A 23118-nucleotide genomic window follows, 5' to 3' on the forward strand; every position below is an offset into this window, starting at 1 on the left:
ATCGGGGGCAGGGGAAGGAGGACAGGGCAGCAGGCCCAGGTGTTTCCTCGTGCCCCAATCTGGGGCGGGGGGAAGGGCAGTTCATTCGGGCCGGGCATTGCCCCCTCCCCAGCAACCTGATCTGGGGCAAGGGAAGGGGGGGCAGGGCAGCATACCCACTGCTGCGCACCCTCCCATCCCCGCACCCCCATTGTGGCTTTGGGGGGCAAGGCAGGCGAGCAAGGCATGTCCTCCACTGCCCACCCCCTGCCCACATCTGCCTCAATTGTGGCTTGAGGGGACAGGGCGGGCAAGTGAGGCATGTCTTCCACCGCCTGCCCCTTGATCGCAGTTTTGGGGGCAGAGCAGGCAAACGAGGCATGCCCTCCACTGTCCACCCCGCAATTGCAGCTTTGGTGGGGCATGCCCATCTTGCCTGCACTGCCGGGACTTCCAGGCCTCCAGAAGCCCCAAGGTGCCAGGAAGGCAAACCCTGTTGCTGGCCAACTAAGTTCTTATCCCTGCATTCTGCCCGTGCTCAGGGATAAGAGGTGAGTCATCGGGAACATGGTTTGCCTTTTATGTTTAAGGATATTTATTTGCTGTCTCTCCAACAATATTTGAAGTAACGTCAAAGAACTCAATGAAAAGAAAGAATGTGCCAAGAACACTTCCAGAGAGACTAAGCAAGAATCTCATCTTATAAAGAGGGCATAAAAACCAAAACAAAATGCACTAGTAAAGGGGCAATTAAAAAAAAAAAGCTTTCACTTAAAATCTGATAGAAGAGGCATCATGCAAAGTGTCGGGGGCAGGACATTCTGTAGCTGGGGCACCACCACAGAAAAGGCCTTGCCAGTGGTTGCCACCCACCATATTTCCAAAGGTGGAGGCCCATAGACCAGCCCTATAATCTAGGTCTTGAATGGCAGGTTGGGTTATATGGGCAGTGGTGTTCACTTATCCTGGTCCCAGGCCTTTTAGGGTAGTGCAATAACTCATATTTCCATCAGTCAACATATAATGTGTAGGATAGTTGCATGCCCTTAAACCCCCTGTGGGTACTTGCCGGGAGTTCTGTTTGCCTGACTCCTGGGCACACGTCCACTGCATGTTCAGGGACGTACATCTGCCTTCTGTACTTTGTGTTTATGGGAGAATGCTGGCATAACACTAGTATAGCTATGGCCAATGCAAGTGTGCAGCAGCTCCCGTTTAGTTGAGGAACACGTCATATAGTTACTCAGCCATATTATAGATCTAGGTCTACCTTAGGCCCTTCTTTGCCTCTCACGCTGAGCACTAAAGCCTCTTTCATTCAAGTGATTCAGAAGGCTTCTTGCACCCCAGAATGCAAGAACCCTGAATGCCAACTATTAATAGTTTGAGCACTTCACAATAGCAAGGCATTTGAAGACAAAGTTGGCTAGAGAAAAAAATACCTCTCGGTAGCACCATAGGCAGAATTATGTTTCAGCCGAGTCCCTGTGTGGGAGCACGAACATGCCCAAGTAATGTTTGTTATTTCCGGGATTTTAATAATCTCCGATTTGAGTAAGAGCTTTTTAATGACGATTACTTTGAAAAACAGAATAAAATATACTCTCAAGCTCTGCGGAAATGTCAGCTTTATGCATTTTAGTGTGTGTCATTTCCGGTGTTGTGAATGTTCTGGTCATCTCTTGAACGCTCTCTAATTTTATTTTAATGACTAACTCTGCTACAGCTTGGGTGGAGACCCTGACATTTCTGAACTCGTGTGTGTGTGTGTGAATGTTTTTTGCCGTAGCAAATTCTAAACCACATCTTGGACGATATTGAGTATTTTGTCACCAAACTTCAAAAAGCAGCCGAAGCGTTTGCTGAGCTTTCAAAAAGGAAGAAAACCAAGAAGAATAAAAAGAAAGGTCCTGGCGGTAAGGAACGGTCAGCTCTATTCCCTGGAGTGGCTTTCTAACAGACATTTCGGTCCTTAGCTGCTGTGGTCCCTTCATTCAGGTCTGCTCCAGTTCAGAAGTCATCCCTTTTCAGGTACGGAAGGGGCCGTAGCTCAGAAGAAGAGAATCTGCTTGGCATGCAGAAGGTCCCAGTTGAAAGAATCAGGAATAGGTGATGTGTATCACTTGTGACCGAGGCCTGGGAGAGCTGCTCCCAATCCGAGCAAATAGTGATCTTGATGGCTCAAAGTTCTGGTTCGGTATGGGGCAGCTTCATGCGTTCGTGTCTTTATTTTTATGTTACTTTGTTTTCAATCAATCAATCAATCAATCAATCAATCAATCATTTATTATGGTCGCAAGACCAGCCAAGTTAAGTACAGATTAAAAAGAACGGTTTTTAAATACTTAAAATGGACAAATACATAAAAGATGATTTTATATATACTCACTTCATTAATTCACTTCCCAGCAATTGACATTTCTTTTCTTTTTTTTAATTTTTATTGGATGGGTTCACAAACATACACATAAAAATCATTATCATTTTCTACCCCATAACATTTTCCCCATCCTTCTCCCCGCCCTTTTTCTGGTGACTCCCAGCAGTTTTCCATACCCAACTTAAGCTAAAAAGTATATCATATAAATTCTTAAAGTCTATAATGTATATCTATATTATACATACTAATCTAATCTATTTACTTATCTTAACTATCTACACTTAATATTACTTATCTTAATTAAAAATATAAAGATTATATAAGTATATAATAAGTACATATACTAACTAAAAAAAAGATACATATATATGTGTAACATACTATTCCTTAAATACATATTATCTATATTTCACATATACTCCCTATAACCTATTCAACCTTATTACTCAAACTTATACTCCCCTATAAATATACTATCTCACTCTTAACTTTTTAATACTATGATACTATAACTCTATACTAATCCAATAAGATACAGTAAAATATACCCCTTTTTGACCTTAAGTAAGTTTCTATCTCCCCTTTAATTATCCAGAGACCACAATTTCCCCTTCATGTCCCACTTTTTCTACACATATTTCTTAAATTTTTCCCAGCTTGATGTATAGTCCAATTCTTCTTGTTCTTTCAATTTCCTTGTTAACTTGTCCATTTCTGCCGTATTCAAAACTTTCAGAATCCAATCTTCCATAGATGGTATCTCCTGAGTCTTCCACAACTGTGCATAACACATTCTAGCCACCATAATCATATAAAACACCATAACTCTGTCCATTTTATCAAAATCTTCTAGGTTCATACATAATAACAGCAATTCCGGGGTTTTATTTATATTCCTTTGTAAAATATCCGACATAACTTTTACTATATCCCCCCAGAACTGCTTTGCCTTATCACAAGTCCACCACATATGATAGAATGAACCTTCATGCTGTTTACATTTCCAACATTTATCAGACATCTGGCTATTACCATTGGCCAACTTCTTCAGTGTTAAATACCATCTATACATCATTTTATAAACGTTTTCACGCACAGTGGTAGATGCTGAGATTTTAACTACATTTTTCCATACCTTTTCCCAAGCTTCCATTGAAATTTCCCTATTACAATTTATTGCCCATTTGACCATCTGAACTTTAACGACCTCCTCCCTTGTAAACTATTTCAATAATATCTTATATCCAGCAATTGACATTTCCTTCGTTAAGTGATTCCGCTTCCTGAGTGCTGTCACACAGAATTTTGCAACTGCATAAGATACAGTTCTCTGACTATCCTCTAAAAGATATACCCAAAGGGTTTCAGGACTAAAATCCATATAATACTGTAATGGTTTGAATCTATAAAGTAGTGGAATAATTAATTGTACGTTAGGTGGTTGTTGTGGATTTTCCGGGCTGTATGGCCGTGGTCTTGGCATTGTAGTTCCTGACGTTTCACCAGCAGCTGTGACTGGAATCTTCAGAGGTGTAGCACCAAAAGACAGAGATCTCTCAGTGTCACTGTGTGGACACTGAGAGATCTTCTCCACACTGAGAGATCTCTGTCTTTTGGTGCTACACCTCTGAAGATGCCAGTCATAGCTGCTGGCGAAACATCAGGAACTACAATGCCAAGTCCACGGCTATACAGCCCGGAAAATCCACAACAGCCATTGTTCTCCGGCCGTGAAAGCCTTCGACAATATAATTGTATGTTACTTTGTTTTTTGAGGATCTCAGAACACTGTTTAAGGCTGTGACTAGATGTTGCATGTGCCTGCCACCAAAATCAATAGCCTCGCCTCTCTGCTTCCCTCTCTCCCCTCTAATGTTTGCTTGACCTATGGCACAGGGAAATTTCCAGTGTATTGTCATTAGCAGCCATTTATGGGGATGAGGAAGTTAGCCTCATGACAGTATTTCATTATGCATTTGGGATGGTGGTGGTGGTGAAGTAAAAAACTGCTTTATTCATCAGCAGCCCCATATCTACGGTAACATCTAGGTATCAGCCTTAGTCTGGTCTGTGAAAATAAAACAACACATCCAAGGCACTCATGTAAGTTTCCTAGCCAAGCAAAGAGCAAGAGTCCAGTAGCACCTATAAGACTAACAAAATTTGTGGATGGGTATAAGCTTTCGTGAGTTGCCGCTCAGAAGAAGTGAGCTGCGACTCACGAAAGCTGATACCCTACCACAAATTTCGTCAGTCTTCTAGGTGCTACTGGACTCTTGCTCTTTTCTACTGCTACAGACAGATTAACACAGCTACTTATCTTGATCTATCTTCCTAGCCAAGAGTGCTTTTGAATTTCAATTTTCCCAGATCCATGCCTTGCGCTTATTCATGGCCCCACACTGACCTTAGAATGCCATTCCCCATTTGCATCCCTCTTTATGGGGGTGGGAATGCATGTGCAAGTATGGTACTCCATGTGTACTTTGGATGCCCATGGCATGCTTTCTTAATTGGGCTAATTCTTGTTGGTGAGATGTGCAAGCTTTTGGCCTTTACAGAGGCCTTTTCTGGGCAAAATAGGACAGTTCTTCCCAGGTTAAGTAAGAAAAAAAGAGAAAGGTAAATAAACTTTCTGGATGATTAAAATAAGAGAGAATATATGAAGCTGCCTTGTAAAGAATCAGATTATTAATTCCTCAAGGTCAGTATAATCCCCTCTGACAGTTCATCTCTGGGGTCTCAAAAAATGAGGATTCCCCCCACCCAGTGCTCCGTGAGCTACTTGTACTGGTGCTGCTTATGGCATGCAACACACATTCTCTATCATTACCTTTCCCAAGAGGCCCGTTACACCTTATTTTGATTCTAAATAGTTTCATCATGAAGGTGCTTGTATAGAAATAACCTCCGACTCTCCTTTTAGTTGCATAGAAGAGAAAGAAGTAGACCACATTGCACAACTCCCTCATTCGACCGCCCCAATTTAGACTGTCGTGGGAGGTTATTGTATTTTAATGCTTCCATGTGTTCACATCCGTGTAAATTCCCCACCCCCCACCTCAGTTTTATAAGATGGGATTCTGAAATGGTAAGATTCGTTCTGCCGTTTCGTTGTCCTCCCTGTGTAGACGTAATCTTTGTGATAAATGCTGCCATTGGTTTTGAACATTTATAAGAGATGCCTCCAAATAAATTTACTCTGTTTTTATTTGCTAGAGGGTGTCTTAACTCTACGTGCAAAGCCGCCAGCTCCAGATGAGTTTGTTGACTGTTTGCAGAAATTTAAGCATGGCTTCAACCTTCTGGTAAGTGCCTGCAAGCCAAATCCTCAGTGGCGATAATTCTTAAGTTGGAATACAGCATCTGTTTATTTCTACCTGCAGTGCAAAGTGCCACTGAATGCCCTTTGGAAGGCAAGCTTTTTGTCAAATCTTGGGCTGGATCCAGTGGAAATTTCTGTTGGGGGGATAATTTTCACCAATTTCCCCACCACCACCTGCAGCAGACCTCCAACTGTCCCATTATGCTGTTCCTGGGGTTCCCTCTCCCCCAACGACAGCATTTCAGGGGACATTTTGGCCATAGAACAAGAGGGAAGGGAATCCCTTCCATCGGTGGAGATTTTGCATGGGATGCAACCCAGCCACCTCCCTCCTCTGGTCTGAACTCTGCAGCCAATAAGGCTGGCTTAAGCTTGTTGGCCGAGTGCTTCTAACTACATTTAGGGTTGACTGTCGGAACTGAGCCTGTTTCTCCCAAGTGCTTCTGACATCTGTGGAATTAAGCTGGGAAATGACTAGCCAAGACCAGCCAGAGAGTTCAAGGCTGTTGTGACGGTATGGTTTCCCAGTCCTCACAGAACCAAGTTCACTACAGTCAATAAGGCAGTAGCAGATTTCTGGAGGACTACGCTTGATTAGCTAATTTTTTTTCCATTCTCAACTTTGAGGGGCTAGATTTGAACAATTATCCAAATCGAGTTTTGGTGTCTCAGGAATGTGCCTCATGCTTGTGCGCTCCTCTCCTGTCCCTACATCATCTTGTATGGCAATTCCACCCTTCTTTGGTGGGAGGTTGCTCTTATATGGCAAAGCCACAATGTTGGGGAACAGAGGGACTCCAGGGCTCCTTGACTGCAGGTGAATCTGAGGAGCCAGTCTTGGCATCCACTCACCAAGTCACCAACATGGGCATTGCCTTTAAGGTGGTTCCTCTTGGTAGGTTTTTCAGGCCTCCCACTATGGGAGTGCTTCATCACTTCTGGATACAACCCAGAAGTGACAAAGAGTACCTCTAGGAATCACTGGAAACACTACAGTTTTACCATAGAGTTGCCGGTAATTCCTAGAGCTACACTTTGTCACTTCTGGGTTGAACCCACAAATGATGTAGCAGTGTCACCAATGTTGCATACCCCCCATGTTCCCACCCCCAGCCCTCCCACAGGTGCTGGGCTTGGCCTGGCACCCCTCCCTGTTGGTTAGCCATCTGGTGGTGACTAGCCTTTTAAACACTGACTGTCTGTTGATTAGCTGAGAGGCAACCCTGAGTCCAGGGCAGGGAATTGAGGAGATGAGTCCCAGCTATGCTGTGGAAGTGACAACAACTTCCCACAGGAATTGCTGAGATCTCACTTGAATTCCAGAGGGACGGGCCTACTAAAGGGGCCAGGACCAAGATGGGCCAGGCACTTCGTAAGTCAGGGAGAAATCAGCTGAGAAGGAGGTGCCAGCACCAGCTCTTGCTCCTCAGACTGAAGAAAGCACAGTCAGGAGAGAGGAGGACGAGGAGGTGGGCAAGAGTGAGCAAATCCCCCTCCTTGAGTACAGGCTCATCCCTTCCTGCCTAAGTTCATACTGAGTTACAGAATCAGCATTGACAACAGATGGCCGTCTAGCCTCTGTTTAAAAACCTCCAAAGCTGGAGAGCCCACCACCTCCCGAGGAAGCCTGTTCCACTGAGGGACTGCTCTGTCAGAAGTTCTTCCCAATGTTTAGCTGAAATCTCTTTTATTTTGATTTTAACCCTTTGGTTCTGGTCCGACCCTCTGAAGCAACAGAAAACAACTCTGCTTCATCCTCTGTGTGACAGTCCTTCAAATATTGACTTCCCGGGTTTTTAATTAGCGATGTCCTAGAAAACAACCCATGGGCTGCATCCCTGAACTTTGGCCCCTCCTATTGAGTGCCCTGAAATGTACCATTTGGTTTTTCTCACTCTCTTTCTTTTGTCTCCTGCAGGCTAAATTAAAATCCCACATCCAGAATCCCAGCGCACCCGAACTGATTCATTTTCTGTTTACTCCATTAAATATGGTGAGCTATTTTATTGATTTATAATACTATATCAGGAGGGGTGTTTTTTATTATATCTTTTTTATTATATCTTGGAGTGTTTTTTATTATATCTTGGAGCCGCTCCCAAATCCAATTGTGCAGGAAATTCACTGGCAGTGAAGAGAAGGTAGCATCATGTGTTCAGTTGCGCACCCTAAAAGCATTTATTCCCACCAGCATCTTGCCTACCCAGCTCTAAAGACTCAGCTTATCCAGAAATGGAATAAGAATACTGAATAGCCGTTAGCAGGGCTCATTTTGAGGGGGAACGTGCAGGAACGCAGTTCCGGTAGTTCTCCAAAGAGGTCACGTGTCAGGTGGCCCCGCCCACCTGATTTTTGGCCATTTTGGGCCCGTTTTGGCCTGGATTGGTCCCAAAATGGCCAAGATCGGGCCTCTTATGGGTGGTGGATCACTCTTCCGCTCAGCAGCAACACAATTCTGACCATTTTGGGCCCCTTTTCAGCCATTTTCAGCCCCTTTTGCCATTTTTGGGCCCAATTTCGGCCCTGAATGGCCAGGATTGGGTCTAAAATGGCCTGGATAGGTGAGGTCAGGGGGTGTGGTATATGTAAATCAGTTATGCTAATGACACACTTCCAGTGATGTCAAGGGGCATGGCATATGCTAATGAGTTACGCTAATGAGTTCCTGCAGCTCTTTTTCTACAAAATGACTCCTGGCCGTTAGAATTTGGGTACAGATTCTAAAGCTTACATTGTCAGTTGCATAGCCAGCATGGTTCGTCCCTTGGAAGAAGCAGTTGGGAAAGGATTGGAGCTTGTTTGTGCCCGTGTGTGTTTGTCAACATACCTATCCTACGTCTCAGTCATATTCCCAAAGCAGTGTTCTCAGACTTTCTTAACAGGACAGTAAAACTGCTAAACAACTATCTCTGTGAATAAAATAACATGTATCAGCAATCCCAACAGCCGCAAGAACTGAAACCACAGCGAGGAAAGAAGGAAAGAAACCCAAAGTAGTAATAATAATAACAACAACAACAACTTACTGCTAAAGCCCTGGGAAAAGAAAATCATCTTCATCTCACCATGGTCAAAGATAAAATAGTGGTTTGGGGCAGTCTTCACCTCAACATGAACTGTACCATGAGTTGCTGCCTGGGGGACGCTTGCTGGAAAAGTAATTTCTTCTACTTTTTCCTAACTGTAATCAGTCCTGCACTATAAATTATTCTTTTTTTAATTCTTTGTGTCGTAGGTTGTTCAAGCCACAGGAGGCCCAGAGCTTGCCAGTACCGTCCTCAGCCCTCTGCTGACAAAAGATACAATAGAATTCTTGCGTTTCACTGTCACAAGTGAAGAAGGACAGCTGTGGATGTCACTAGGAGACACGTGGACCAAAGCCAGGTTTCTAAAAAACCCTTTCTATGTTGTTGTTTCATACATTCAGATAGCATCTGTGTTCACTGACAGTTCTCGGAGCATTCTTATTGTCAATGTGGGCAAATTATTTTGCTTCCTTTGAGTTCTTGATCCAAGCAATTCTGTGTTTGGTCTTGCTTAATGGTGTGCATGATTCAGGGATGAAGGAGCCCTTTGATAATTAGGGGCTCCAGCAAGAGGCCCTTAATCTCAGTCATTGCCAAAGATGAAAGAACCCCGGAATAGTGAGGAGCTCAGGGTAGAACCCTTCCTTATCAAGGGATTCTTTAACCTGTGCTATCGTTGGTGAAGGGAGAAGGTAAATAATAGCCTGGCCATTTCACTGAATCCAGCAAAAGACTGTCCACGTGGGCGGCCTGAATAAGTAAACAAGCAACGTGGCATGATGACAACAGTTTGAGATTGCCTGCCTTACCTTGTGTGTTAGTTGTTGTTTTTTCTGATCTCCAAATATCTATTTAAAAAGGTCCTGCCTAAGCTGCTAACATCAGACATAAGATGATACTGGAATGAGAGATCAGAAATGTTAATCAGCTAAGGGTTGCAGCAGGATTTGAGTCCTGTGGCACCTTAGAGACCAACCAGATTTTCAGAGCATAAGCTTTTGAGATTGAGAGCTCCCTGCTTCAGATATTGGGAGATCCCAGAGTCTTTATATCCCAGTCAGGAGTGAGTGGGGTGAAGCAAAGAAGGGAGTCAAAGTTTAAAGGTAAAACACCAGGGCTTTTTTTCAGCAGGAACGCGGTGGAACAGAGTTCCGGCACCTCTTGAAAATGGTCACATGGCTGGTGGCCCCGCCCCCTGATCTCCAGACAGAGGGGAGATTAGATTGCCCTCCGCGCTGCTCAGCGGTGCAGAGGGCAATCTAAACTCCCCTCTGTCTGGAGATCAGGGGGCGGGGCCACCAGCCACGTGACCATCTTCTCCGAGGGTAACCCACTGAGTTCCACCACCTCTTTTCCAGAAATAAAGTCCTGTACAACGCAGTTTGACTGCAGCAGAAGTTTGGCTTTAGGATCTCCACCTTGCCCTGTATCTGAAGAGGGGAGCTCTGACTCTTGAACGCTCATACCCTGGAAATCTTGTTGGTCTACAAGGTGCTCCTAAAATTGAATTTTGCTATTCTACTGCAGACCAGTACTACTATCCACCTACAGCTAAGTGTTGGACTATGACTGGCAAACCCCAAAAATCAAATCCATCCTCTGTCGTGAATCTCACGGGATGATTTCGGGCCAGTCGCATATACTAGTTCTAACATACCTCACAGGGTTGTTGTGCGGGTGAGATGGAAATAGGAAGAGTCACGAGTTCTGCCCTGAGCACTTTGAAGGAATGATGGACTAAATGTATTAGACTGGACTACAGAGAACATGAAGGCTTGGGGAGGCAGAGCTGGGATGAGTAAAGTTTAATAATAACAACATTAGATTTATATACTGCCATTCACGACAACTTAACACCCACTCAAGTGGTTTACAAAGTATGTTATTATTATCCCCACAACAAAACACCCAGTGGGGCTGAGAGAACTCAAGCTCACCCAGCTGGCTTCAAGTGGAGGAGTGGGGAATCAAACCTGGCTCTCCAGATTAGAGTCCTGCTGCTCTTAACCACTACACCAAACTGGCTCTCTGCCCCTGCTCTAACATAGCAGTTCTTGAGGGCTAGGGTCTTAAGGGTAATAGTAATAATAGGAGTACGCTTATATACCACTCTTCTAGACAGATTAGTGCCCCAGTCAGAGCAATGAGGGGCAGTGTGATGAAAATTGCCTTACAGGTCATCTTTGCAAGAAGTTGAGGTTATTATTGTATGGCGATGAACAGCTTTTCTCAGAATAAATTCTGTGCCCCCCAAAGGAGATATTTTGTAACACAAATCAGGAATAAAGTGGATTATGTAAAGGACTGGAACTTTGAGTGCACCTCCTGCAATTAGGTCCTTTAGTGGGAAACGCCAAGGATTGAAACTGGAATCTCCTGGATGCCCAAAATGTGCTTTGCAACTCAGCCACAGCCCCTGCCTTAACGTCATCTGAAGCATTGCATTTGGAGGGAGGGGTGGAAAGGAATTTGACTAAAAGACCACAGATGCCAGGCCTCCACTTTCTCCATTTAAATTTATTGCCCAGTTTAGTGGTGGGTGCATCTGAGCTCTGCCACTGGCCTCCGAACATGCCAGTCGTTACAAGCCTCGGTACCTTCGCTTACTCGGAAGTCATCCTCAATGACAAACACCAAGAAAAAAAATGCATCAGTGTCCTATTGATTCTGACATTTCCTAGGATGACTTCACTATCATTTGTCACCTTGATTCATGTCTGACAATGTCCATAAACGAGAGGAGGGATAAGAAGAAACTGTAAAATACCTTCCAGGGAGCCGTATCTCTGTAGAAGATTTAATCATTCAAACAGCAGGATGGTGCGTTTTATGCCAGCCTGTAGATACCCCAAATCACAAGGAGGGGAAAATCCTGCTTCCAATGTCACAGCATCAAGCAGCGAGAGCTGGTTGTTCATGTTGGAATGTTTTCACTGATTCCAAAAATATCTGTCTAGTTAGCAATTGTCTGCTTCTGTATCTCATGGGAACGACAGAAAATGTGAAAGCATTTTTTTTGTGTGTGTGTGTGATAGAGAGAGAGAGAGAGAGAGAGAGAGAGAGAATAAGGACATTGTCTTCATTGGTTTTAAGAGGTCCAGCCGTTCTGAAGGTTCAGAACAAACGGGGCATACATTTTCAGTCTGTTCCATATTTCTTAAAAATCCTTCTGAGTGTTCAAAGCACTTCACATTCAGTCTCTAACACAACACCTTGCAACAACTGCGCAAGGCCAGTTAATATGATTATTCTCACAGTACACACGGGGAGCTAAAACTGAATGACTGCATAAGGGCCCAAATTGTATATTTTGGCCTTTTTAGGCCGTGGTGTAACCCACATTCATTCAGCAGCTGTGGAGATGGGGTGAGAGGACAGGATTAGGGCTGCATGTGAGAGAAGTTGAGGGTACACACACCCACATAATTTTCCTGATTGAAAATGCCCCCCAATCTACTTTTAAGCCCCATCAGTAGAGTTGCCAGCTCCAAGTTGAGAAATACTTGGAAATTTAGGAGGGTGGAACCTGGAGATGGCTGGGTTTGGGGAGGGGCTGGGGCTTAGCAGTATATATAATCCATCCTCCAAAGCAGCCATTTGCTTCAGGGGACCTGATCTCTGTTGTCTGAAGATCAGTTGTATTTCCGAAAGATTTCCAGTCCTATCCATCAGGGAAATAATACAAGGTTTTGTGGTGAGTTTTTATTTTGCCAAGGGGTGAGGGGTGGCATCAAAGCTTCTGAAGGGTGGGAGAATCTTCAGTTGGGAAAATGGCTCTCGTGGAGAGTTAACTAGAGTTACGAGGTCGAGAATTAACCTCCCGAAATCTAGTTATTAGAGACAAAGTACATGTCAGGCATTCCAGTCACAGAACTCCAGCATCGTGCTCTGGCCTAAAGGCACCAAATTAGTTCAAGGTGTAGGTGAGGTTCAGTCCTGTGGCTTTCTGATTCATAGCCTCAGCCTTTTACAGTTCCTTCCTAAGCAGAGTTACGCCCTTCTAAGCATGCTGATCTCAATGGAGCTAGAAAGGTGTAATTTTGCTTAGGGTTGCACTGCCATTCACTGCACAACACCAGCTCTCCTTTCTTCTTCTCTCCAGCTAGAGGAGTTCCTTTTTGCTCCAGCAATTCCTGTGCCATCTCTTCATGTTGGTCTGCAGTAGAACAGCAAGATTCAAGTCCAGTAGCACCTTAAAGACCAGCAGGATTTTCAGGGTCTGAGCTTTTGAGAGTCAGAGCTGATAAATCCAGAGGAGTTAGCCATGTTAGTCTGTAGTGGCAAAATCGAAAAGAGTCCAGTAGCACCTTTAAGACTAACCAGTTTTATTGTAGCATAAGCTTTCGAGAATCACAGTTCTCTTTGTCAGATCCATGGAGGGCCAAAAGAAACTGGTCAGATATAGAGGAGGAGAGGGGAGGGCGGGTTAGATGCAAACAGCTCCTTCTGATATGTAGATGCAAACAGCTCCTTCTGATATGTAGATGCAAACAGCTCCTTCTGATATGTAGATGCAAACAGCTCCTTCTGATATGGAGATCAGTTTGCTTCTGTAAAGGTTCAGAGGAGTTAGAAGTGTTAGTCTGTAGTAGCAAAATCAAAAAGAGTCCAGCAGCACCTCCAAGACCAACCAATTCCACTGCAGCACAAGCCTTCGAGAATCACAGCTCTCCCTGCCAGATGCATCTGACAAAGAGAACTGCGATCCTCGAAAGCCCACGCCAGGTGCCACTGGCCTCCCCCTGACCCCGCTTCTGTAAAGGAAATCAGTTACCAGTGAGCTTTGACTGTTGAAAGCTCCTACCTTGAAAATCTTGTTGGTCTTGAAGGTGCTACTGGACTCGAATCATCCTGTGCCATTTGTTGTGTCTTTTGACTCTTCCACATCTGAATGTCTCCAAGGCGAGTAACGCCAGGGGACCTGATTTTACCAAACAAAGAAAAGAGCCGTAAAATGCAAGACGATGTTTGCCAGCACCATAAGAGTCCTGGCCAGCCAGATTTTGTTGGGAGGCCACTTATTTTTTTATTTTTATTTTATCGTATTTGTATTCCACTCGCTCAGGGCGGATAACAGCATTAAGAACATTTAAAACATTCCATATAAAACATTTAAAAGCGTCATACAAAAATATAAAAAATAGCAGAAATGCACTTCACTGCAGAAATGCAGCACAGGGGACCGGCCGCCTCTCCCCCAAGTCCTGCACTGTGACTGCCAGAAAGTTCTGCCTCCACAGTCACTAGTCCGTCCACAAGCCTCTTGCAATTCTGGGACAGCAACTGTAAGGCCCAACTTGTGGGAATTTAGTCCAGGGCTTCTGGTTGTTTATCCTTATGAGAAGTACTTTATCTCAGCTGTACATTTGGAAAGGCCTGATAAAAGATGCCGAAAGGGGTGGGTAGGTTGTGACTGCCCAGACGAAGAAAGTTCTATAAATCTGGAGTCCCTGCTCTGTTGGGAGAAGTAAGGGGGTCATGGAAGGGCTAAGATAAAATATCTCCCAACTCTGGTTGACGCATGAGATGCATTGCTGGAGATGAGGCTTTATTTTAATTACTGTAGTCCAGGGGCAGGAGGAGAACAAATGGAGCCGCCTGTTCCCTTTGCTTCCTACTAGGGGTCTCTTGCCTTACAAAGATCCTCATTGGCCAGTTTGGTGTAGTGGTTAAGAGCGCGGGACTCTAATCTGGAGAGCCAGGTTTGATTCCCCACTGCTGGACTTGAAGCCAGCTGGGTGACCTTGGGTCAGTCACAGCTCTCTCAGAGCTCTCTCACCCTTATAGGGTGATTGTTGTGAGGATAATAATAATAACACCGCTCAGAGTGGGTGTTAGGTTGTGTCTTGTGTCAGTATATAAATCTATTATTATTATTCAAATTTCACACAACACAATCAATAATAAATAAAAATTGCATGTTATCATTGATTGGCCTTGCTGAGCTGATACAAGTTTCCACCAGAGACCTAAGTATCAGTCAGGTATTGGTGTAAAATGTATGCTGTTCCAAGTAACGCCATCTTTTGCAGTTCTCTAGGTGTTATATCAGAAAGCTGCAATTTTTCCATATAAGTTGCGAAGTTTTTCGAAATAGTTCCCAGTGCCCTGATGACAATGGGGACTACTGTCGTATTTTTCATCCATAGTTGGGTGGTTTCTATTGCCAGATTTCTATATTTAATCATTTTTTCATATTCATTATTATTATAATTATTATAATATCAACAAGAACTACCTTCAGCAAGGAGACGGAGCTCAGTTTTTTGGCCTGCTTCCTCTTGCATCTTCACAGCCGTCAGTATATAGTGAGATGAGAGCCGTTGCTCTTTCCCATGCTGCTCTATAAAGTTTGGAAGTCCATGGTCTTGTAGCATATGCTGCTGCTCCTTCCTGTGCCATTGCTCCAGTTTCCTAGAGCGGGAACATTGGTACAGACTCATTTTGCGTGACCAGAGGCTGCAGGTGATGTGCAAAAGGGCTGCGGAGAAGGCTATTGCCATATTCCAGGAGGCACCTTGAATTTAAGATGCCCAGCAACTGGGGCCTGGGTCAAGCCAGACTTATTTAATTTGTTATTTATTTACTTCATTTATTCCCCACTTTTCTTCTTAATGGAGACCAAAACGGGCACATGATGTTCTCCCCTCTTCCATTTTATTCTCACAACAACCCTGTGTGGTAGGTTAGGCTGAGTGCATGTCACCTAATAAGCTTCCATGGCAGAGCAGGGAATCGAACCTGGGACTCCCAGATCCTAATCTGACACTGACAACTACACCACTCTGGTCTTGTCTTAGTTTCCCTGCTTGCTTCTCAATAGTAATGGAACCCTACCTAACATCTGCCAGTTGGGTGTGTCTGCTCCTTTCTTTATGCAAGAATATTCACTGTGGGCTCTCTCTCTTAGCATGGTGTGATCCTGCACTTCAGCAGGCATGCAGTGGCTACCATGATAGAAAAATCCCTTTCCGTGTCACATTATTAATAATAAGGAAAGCGCAAACAGGTCATGTGCAATTATAACTTTATCCCCTCGTGAAGTATTTTAAACAATGCCTCTGGTTTTCGCCTTTGCATAGGGCAGAGTGGCCCAAGGAACAGTTCATCCCACCCTACGTGCCACGGTTCAGAAACGGCTGGGAGCCCCCTTTGCTGAGTTTCATGGGGGCCCCGAAGGAACAAGAGCTCAATCAGCTGGCAGAGTCCGTGGCCAACGTGGCGGAGCAGCAGCGGAAGCAGGAAATGAAACGGTTATCAGCTGAGGTAGGGAAAGGGCTGCCCAGTTTTTTGTAAAATCCAAGTGGGGAGGACTCACGTTCACAAACATAAAATTGGCTCATGAGCCACCCAGAGCTTGTTTGGTTTATGGCAGTCATCAGTCGCAACATAAGAGAAATACACACTGCCCTCCTCCACAACTTCTGTGTGCTCTGCCACATGCAGAGGGTTCTTTTGAGCACATGCTGCCTGTTCATTCAAGGGAAGAAAGCTGCTGATACGCTTAAAAGTCACAAATCTGCTTCCTCCGTTGAAATGAATGAGGGTACACTTCTGAACCGGGTTTAAGGGCATTAAGAACCTGAACTTATTTCAGGAGGCAAGACTCGCCATAACTTCTCACTTTTGGCTACTGTAGCCCCTGTGGGAAAGAAACATACATAGCTTTTGTATCATGATAGACACCCAGGGCTTTTTTCTGGGAAAAGAGGTGGTGGAACTCAGTGGGTTGCCCTCGGAGAAAATGGTCACATGGCTGGTGGCCCCGCCCCCTGATCTCCAGACAGAGGGGAGGTTAGACTGCCTTCCGCGCCACTGAGCGGCGTGGAGGGCAATCTAAACTCCCCTCTGTCTGGAGATCAGGGGGCGGGGCCACCAGCCATCTGGCAATTTTCAAGAGGTTCCGGAACTCCGTTCCCCCGCGTTCCTGCTGAAAAAAAGCCCTGTAGACACCAATATGCATACTTTCTGCACCTTAACAAAAAAAGCTGCCTCTTCATTCCTAGCAAACTTTAAGCGGCAGGTTTGCTAGTGACGAAGTGGGGAGGAATGATCCTTAGCAAGAAGCAAAGATGTCGTCTAGCTAGATGTATCTTGAACGGAGGGCCATTGTGTTAACCAGCAGATTATCCACCTGCCCAGCAATAAAACAGAAGCTTAGGAAAGAAAGAAGAATCAGCACTGCGGTCATCCCATTAAGACAGGAGCAGGTTCTTGCTCAAAACAATCTGTGCAAAAATTAGAGTGATGCGCATGCTGGGCTATTCATCTTGAGGCCCTTTATAAGACTTTCAGAAAACTCAGTTAAACATGTACACGATATCAGATTCTGAAGTTACGGAGTCGGGTTATAATCTGTTGCTTTGATTATGAAAATAGGCGGAAGAACAGAAATGTATACTACCACCCGGTGACAGGAAGGTATCAATATAGGCTAGCTCAGAACTTGTTCCTTACAAGATCTTTTCTTTGCTGCAGGGTATATTTCTCTGAATTCAGAAAAATGCACCCCGGTGTTAGTGGCATACTTGCTGCCATGGTTACCATGTCTAGCCCAGCTAAGAAGGTTTTGATCTGACATCTTTAAAAAGTATATTAGAAATCCTGGTATCTAAAATTTATTCTAAGGCTTAAAATACGGTGGCATCCTCTGTGAATTCCAGCCCCCCCACCTGCACATAAATGAATAGGTTTCCTGACTGGGCATAACTGCAGGAGGAAACTGTTATGAGATGCTAGGTGGAATTTCTGTCGCAAATATTAAGGGCCATTTTGTGCATTTTTATTCATTTATTTAAATAAAATATGCTCTATGCTCAGAGGAAGGCAAAAAATCTCCTGGATCCCTGACCAATCTGGCCTGGAGGAAAATTCCTTCCTGACCCCAAAGGGGTGATTGATATTGCTCTGGGCACATCAGGAAGGGGCTGTCAGAGCCTAGCACCAGCACGTCCCTTCTTCCGTCCCTCTCACAATCTCTTTAAGTTCATATCGAGTCATAGAATCTTAATTTTAATTAACCTTTACAAACTATGATAATGGATTTAACTGTTAATTAGTCGATGTTTGGTAAATTGTGACGGCCTTTGGCTATAGACAATAAACTCTTTGGATTATTTGGAGTCATAGAATCAGCATTAAACATCAGATTAGACATACTGTGTGGAAAGTGTCTTTCAAGTGGCTTTCTTTTAGTATCCTGTTGCATCCCTGGGCACCAGCTTGCAGGGTAAATGGGCATTCTTCCATCTCCCCCAGACTAGACGGCGCGGAGGGCAATCTCAACTCCCCTCTGTCTGGAGATCAGGGGGCGGGGCCACCAGCCATGTGACCATTTTCAAGAGGTTCCGGAACTCCGTCCCCCCGCGTTCCCCCTGAAAAAAAGCCCTGGCTATGGGATACTGGCAATGGTGGAATGACCTCCCTATGGATATGCTGGCATATGAATTACAACTCCCTGATTTCGGTCTCTTTTTTTCCTGTAATGTGGTGAGCTGTGACCTGTACAGTGTCAGAGCACTCATCATGAGGCCGCTTTGCCATACTAGACCTCTGGATTTCTTGATGTCTTCTCCATATAGGATGGGTGAATCGCCCTTTAGGGTGAGAGCAGTGGTGCCCATTTTATAGAGCAGCTGTTAATTCTGTGCAACGAAAGACCCATTTGCATATGTGGGACTGACAGCAAACCCTCCTTTTTGTTTTCTCTCTTTCAGCATTCCAGTATCTCAGATTATCCTCCGTCGGATGGGTATGCATTCAGTAACACAGCTTACAAAAGAGGGCCTCTGCCGGACCAGGGGGCAGCTGTAGCAGCTTTTAAGCAAACTGTTAGCCGACATGTAGATAGGTAACATTTCAATGGGTGTCTTGCGTACGGCTATGGAGAACTGTCCCAACCGTTTGCTTTTCGGGTGGAGGTGCCTCTCTGCGTACATCTACTCTCTTTTTATATAATTGAATTCGACAATCCTCTGTGTTAGAGCTATTAGAACCTCTTCTACTTTGTTCCCCCGCAAAAGCCTCTGAGTAGAGCTGTTTGAACACACTGCTGTCAATGTTTGTTTTCTGAAATTGGCTGAAAATTGAATTCTGAGGTACTGAATTGGAGCCTGGAACCTTCTTTCATTAATAGGCAGTTGATTCCTTTGTTTACAAGCCACATTTATTATCGTTTACATCCAAAGAGATTTACATTTCTCCATTCTTGCTTTGTCCCCAGCTCTGCTTTTCCTCACAGGTATCCTTCTCACTGTTCCCTGAGGGAGGGGGGCAGGGGGGCACAGGAGTTGTTTTTCCCACATGAGGCTCTGTCCTACAGCATCTGCCTTTGGGGCCCTTCGTAGCAAGGTGACTTATGTGGGCGTTTCCAACCATGCAGCAAGTGGATAGGAAAGATCCATTCGGTTGGCTCTGCTCATGTGGGCCCAGAATAGAGATGCGCACTGACACAGTGTGGGATTTTATGACAGAAAAATGGCTCCCAGCTGGCTTAGAGTAACGCAAAAAGTGGCTCCAAGTTTCTGGACTTTTTAAAGGTCTTGGTTCTTATATGTTGTGGGGGGGACCACCAAAAACAAACATTCAATTTTCTATTCTGTCTCTATTACCACTTAAAGCTCTGCATCTGTCATAGGGACTAGCACGTGGAATGCGTCCATTTGTGCTGCCACCAGCATTGTCAGGGTGTTGTGGGTGTGTTTGTTGTTGTGCTCCCGTGCTAAGAATTCAACAATTCTTAGGATTGGGGCTGTAGGTGATTTCTTTGCTGGCCAAACTCAGTTATAGAAAGCCAGTTCTTCAGTTCTTTGATGGCCAGATTGTTTCTTATGAGCTTTTTTTTATTTAAAAAAAAACTATTTGAGCATGGTCCTACAAGGGAGGTCCTACAAATGCATCTGGGCACTCCAAATTAGTTCTTTGAGCATCCTGTGCCCATTCCTGTGCCTTCCATGCCTCTAAGAAAACCAATCTACCTTGCTGTTCTCCTTTCCAGCTGCTTTGGGCGGAAAGGTTGCACGCTGTAACAGTGAAAGGGATAGGGCAGCTAGCTCCACTCCTGCAAAGAGACACTTTGCCAAGGATGCAAGGATGTTGAGGGGCGAGTGAGCAACTTCATGCCTTTCTGGCCTTCTTTTCCTATAGGAACATTTACAGAGGGAACCTTCAAGAAGCTTCTGTTCGGGTTCCCCGGAGGCCCAAGTACACATTAGTATTTTCCCAGGCCAGGTGGGCAGGTGTGCCCTGAAATTCTGCACTTCCCAGGCACATGTGAGCCTTTCAGATCACATCTGTAATGTGCACGGAAAGGGGACTTAGATCTCTTCACACCCACCCACCCCTGGTGCCATTTTCCTGACCTGATTTTTCCCCGTTGTGGAAACATATCATCAGTACATGTGCAGCCCCTAACAAGGCAAGTAGCACCCACAAGGTCAGGAAAATGGTCAGGAAAATGGTGTGAAGGGGGATTAAGCCCCTTCCCCTCTCTCTGTGCACAGCACCACCAATCTGAATTGGGTCCCCCTGCATCTGGGAAGTGTGGAACTTCAGAAGGCCCACCCAGGGGCATCCTACAGGGGCAGTGTAACATATACTTAGGCCTTGAAGTGAAACATTTGGTCACATACAGCCATGTGTACTTTCCTTCTCCCAGTACTAACCTTCTTATAGTTGCAAGGGTTAATCCTGTGTAGCACTGTAAGGAAACACTGAGGTTGCGACGGGGTGCTCCTTATGGGCAATCGCTCCCAGACCTGTAGAGTCACATTGGTCCACTCCTCCGTTTGAGAATCATCACAGTAAATCTTTCCTGGCTTGTCACATTTTTGCTGTCCTGATATGACATCGCAGCCCGACATCCTGTACAGACAGCTTCTCACCTGTCATAAACAGCTCACCCGCCAGTTGCGAATACCACAGGGTTGACAGATAATTAGATACTCTGTGGTTTCTCACCCTGAGTCCCAAGTGCAACGTGTGAGATGAATGATTTAACAAGAGCGCAAAAGCGAAGCTGAGATCTCCCTTGATTGGCTTGAGCTTTGGGGGGGTGGGGGCTCCTGTTGTGTGTTCTTCTCACCCCGCCGAAGTGTGTTAATTTCTTTCAGTGTGTCTCTCTTTGAGCACATCAACTTCAAACCTTGATACTGCAAACCTCATTTATCCAAATGGTTGGGGGTGCAAAAAAGACAAAGAAAGGCGCAGCATACAGATTGACAAAGGGCTGGGATGAGGGGATGAGAGTGGTGATTCGCACTGAATTCCATCCACACGGGGAGGATATTGACTATTGCAAGGAAGTTGGACCACCAGGCGTTTTGGATAACTGAGGGTCAGTTGGTGGGTGTCCTCCTGCTCTTCTCTTCTATTTAATTGCGACAGTTCTCCACAGCCTGCCAAAGCTAGGTAGCTACTCGAGCATCCTAGTGACATGCGCAGGTGGATTCATTACTGAGAAGCACATGCCTGGCTCTTTGCGATGTGATGTTAACATGCTGCATTTCAAAGCTTCTGAGTTCCACTCCATGCATTAATTTGCAAAGCTCCTTCTATGCTTCCCATGTCACTTATATTCCTGTTTTAGGTTTGTTTGTTTCAAGACATTTTTTCAAACCCTTCTTATCCCTAAAAATGTGGGGTAGATATCATTTAATATCAACAATAACAATTAAAATTTGAAACCTTAAATCTTACGCAGCTTGTCTCTATACTGTTGGTGCACTATATGACAAAACTTTGGTAGGATGCTTTAAAGAGTACAAGATGACTGTTCCCTGCTCCAAGGCACTTACAAAATGGTCTGAGATCTTGCATAACTCTAAAAAGATACTCAGATACTGTCAACTAAGCATCTGAATTTTCAGTATATAAGATGGGTAAAAGAATTCTGGCCTGGCTTTGGTAGCCTGAATAAAACCTTCTGGGTGAAATTGTAGCATTTCAACCAATCTTTATTAGGGTATTTTGTGGCAGTATTTGCATAGGGGCAGACAAGCCCTGGAAATAGGGTATTAATAAATCTGAACAAATATGAAGCCTAAAGTGGTGAAATACTTCTGAAACATACAACAATTTTTGTCCCATTGAATGTCTTTTGTAAATTGTGGCATATTTCCTATATATTTTGATTTGCAGTAGAACACAGTGATGCGATACAGCTTTCCACGGCAGAGGTGATATAAATCCAAACCTGAAAAATGCATGCCCTTTGTAAAAAACTGTGAGATGCGCTCCCCCATATATTTTCCCATCCCATGCAGCAGTGTGTGCACGTGCCATCTTGAATTACTGCTACTTTTACAGTTTATTCTGCTGCTGCTGCCACCACCCCTTGCCAAGTTACACTGTTGTGATGTATGGCTGATAGCCTTGCATGGTCATAAATTCTGGACCAATCAGCATCGCTAATTATATTTGCTGGCAGGCGGCACTTGCTCCCGTGCTCTTCATGGCAATTTCTGGCCACCAGCCCAGCTGAATAATGTTTGGTCTGTTTATCTTGTAGAAATTACGAAGCACACGCAAAAACCCAGACCAAGAAATATGCCAAAACCAAGTACGACTTTGTAGCAAGGAATCACAGTGAACTTTCTGTCCTGAAGGATGACATCTTAGAGGTAATGACACACTTATTTTGATTCCCTGGTGCTTCCTGCTTTCATTGCCACACTCATCAGATACTTATTTTAATTTTTTAAACTTCATTTATACCCCACCTTTCTCACCAATGGGGACCCAAAGCAGCTTACATCATTGCCTGCTCCATTTAGAGCTGCTGTAGCATGGTGGTTAAGTGGTTGGGTAACGGCTCAGCACTCTGCTAGTTCAACTTCCACTATGCATAAGAGGAAGGGCAGGAAGGGTTACATCTATGCTTAGTTCTCATAGCCCTTCTTACATGCCCAGGGTAAGGCCGATCGCCACCTTGGGGTCAGGTAGCAATTTCCCCCAGGCCAGTTTGGCTAGGGATCCTGACAGTGTTTTGCCATCTTCTGGGCATGGAGCAAGGGTCGCTACGGGTGTGGAGGAGGGAAGGGGAGGTGAATTTCCTGCATTGGGCAGAGGGTTGGACTAGATGACCCTAGAGTTCCCTTCCAATCCTATGATTCTACTGCCATGAATTCTGCAGGTAGTCTTAGGTAAAACACTCCTCAGCCCTGGCTCCCAAGCTGTATTGTGGGGATAATGATAACACTTACTTTGTTCAGTGCTCTGAGCAGGGCACTAATCTGTGTAAAAGGGCGGTATGTAAGCACACGGTTATTATAATATAATTATTCTATCCTCATTCTCAGCTCCGCAAGGCTGTGTGTGTGTGACTGGCCCAAGGTCACCTAGTGAGCTTCCCTGGCAGAGCAGGGAGACAAATCTGGATCTCCCAGATCCTAGTCCATCACCCTAGCCAC

At 44.7% G+C, this 23118-nt stretch overlaps 1 protein-coding gene across 3 annotated transcripts in view; it reads left to right on the forward strand.

Moving 5' to 3' along the window:
* Window positions 1-23118, forward strand: part of EPS8 (epidermal growth factor receptor pathway substrate 8) — a 176593-nt gene that overhangs the window by 130769 nt on the left and 22706 nt on the right. For 2 of the 3 annotated variants that reach the window (XM_054988159.1, XM_054988160.1), the window contains exons 10-16: window positions 1769-1895; window positions 5579-5667; window positions 7603-7677; window positions 8920-9068; window positions 15793-15976; window positions 18427-18560; window positions 22218-22329. In XM_054988159.1, coding sequence (XP_054844134.1) covers window positions 1769-1895; window positions 5579-5667; window positions 7603-7677; window positions 8920-9068; window positions 15793-15976; window positions 18427-18560; window positions 22218-22329 — 870 coding nt within the window. The remainder of the gene's footprint in view (window positions 1-1768; window positions 1896-5578; window positions 5668-7602; window positions 7678-8919; window positions 9069-15792; window positions 15977-18426; window positions 18561-22217; window positions 22330-23118) is intronic. The other variant, XM_054988162.1, reaches the window with a different exon arrangement.

The sequence above is a fragment of the Eublepharis macularius genome, chromosome 9 (assembly GCF_028583425.1).
Source record: "Eublepharis macularius isolate TG4126 chromosome 9, MPM_Emac_v1.0, whole genome shotgun sequence".
Classification (NCBI taxonomy): domain Eukaryota; kingdom Metazoa; phylum Chordata; class Lepidosauria; order Squamata; family Eublepharidae; genus Eublepharis; species Eublepharis macularius.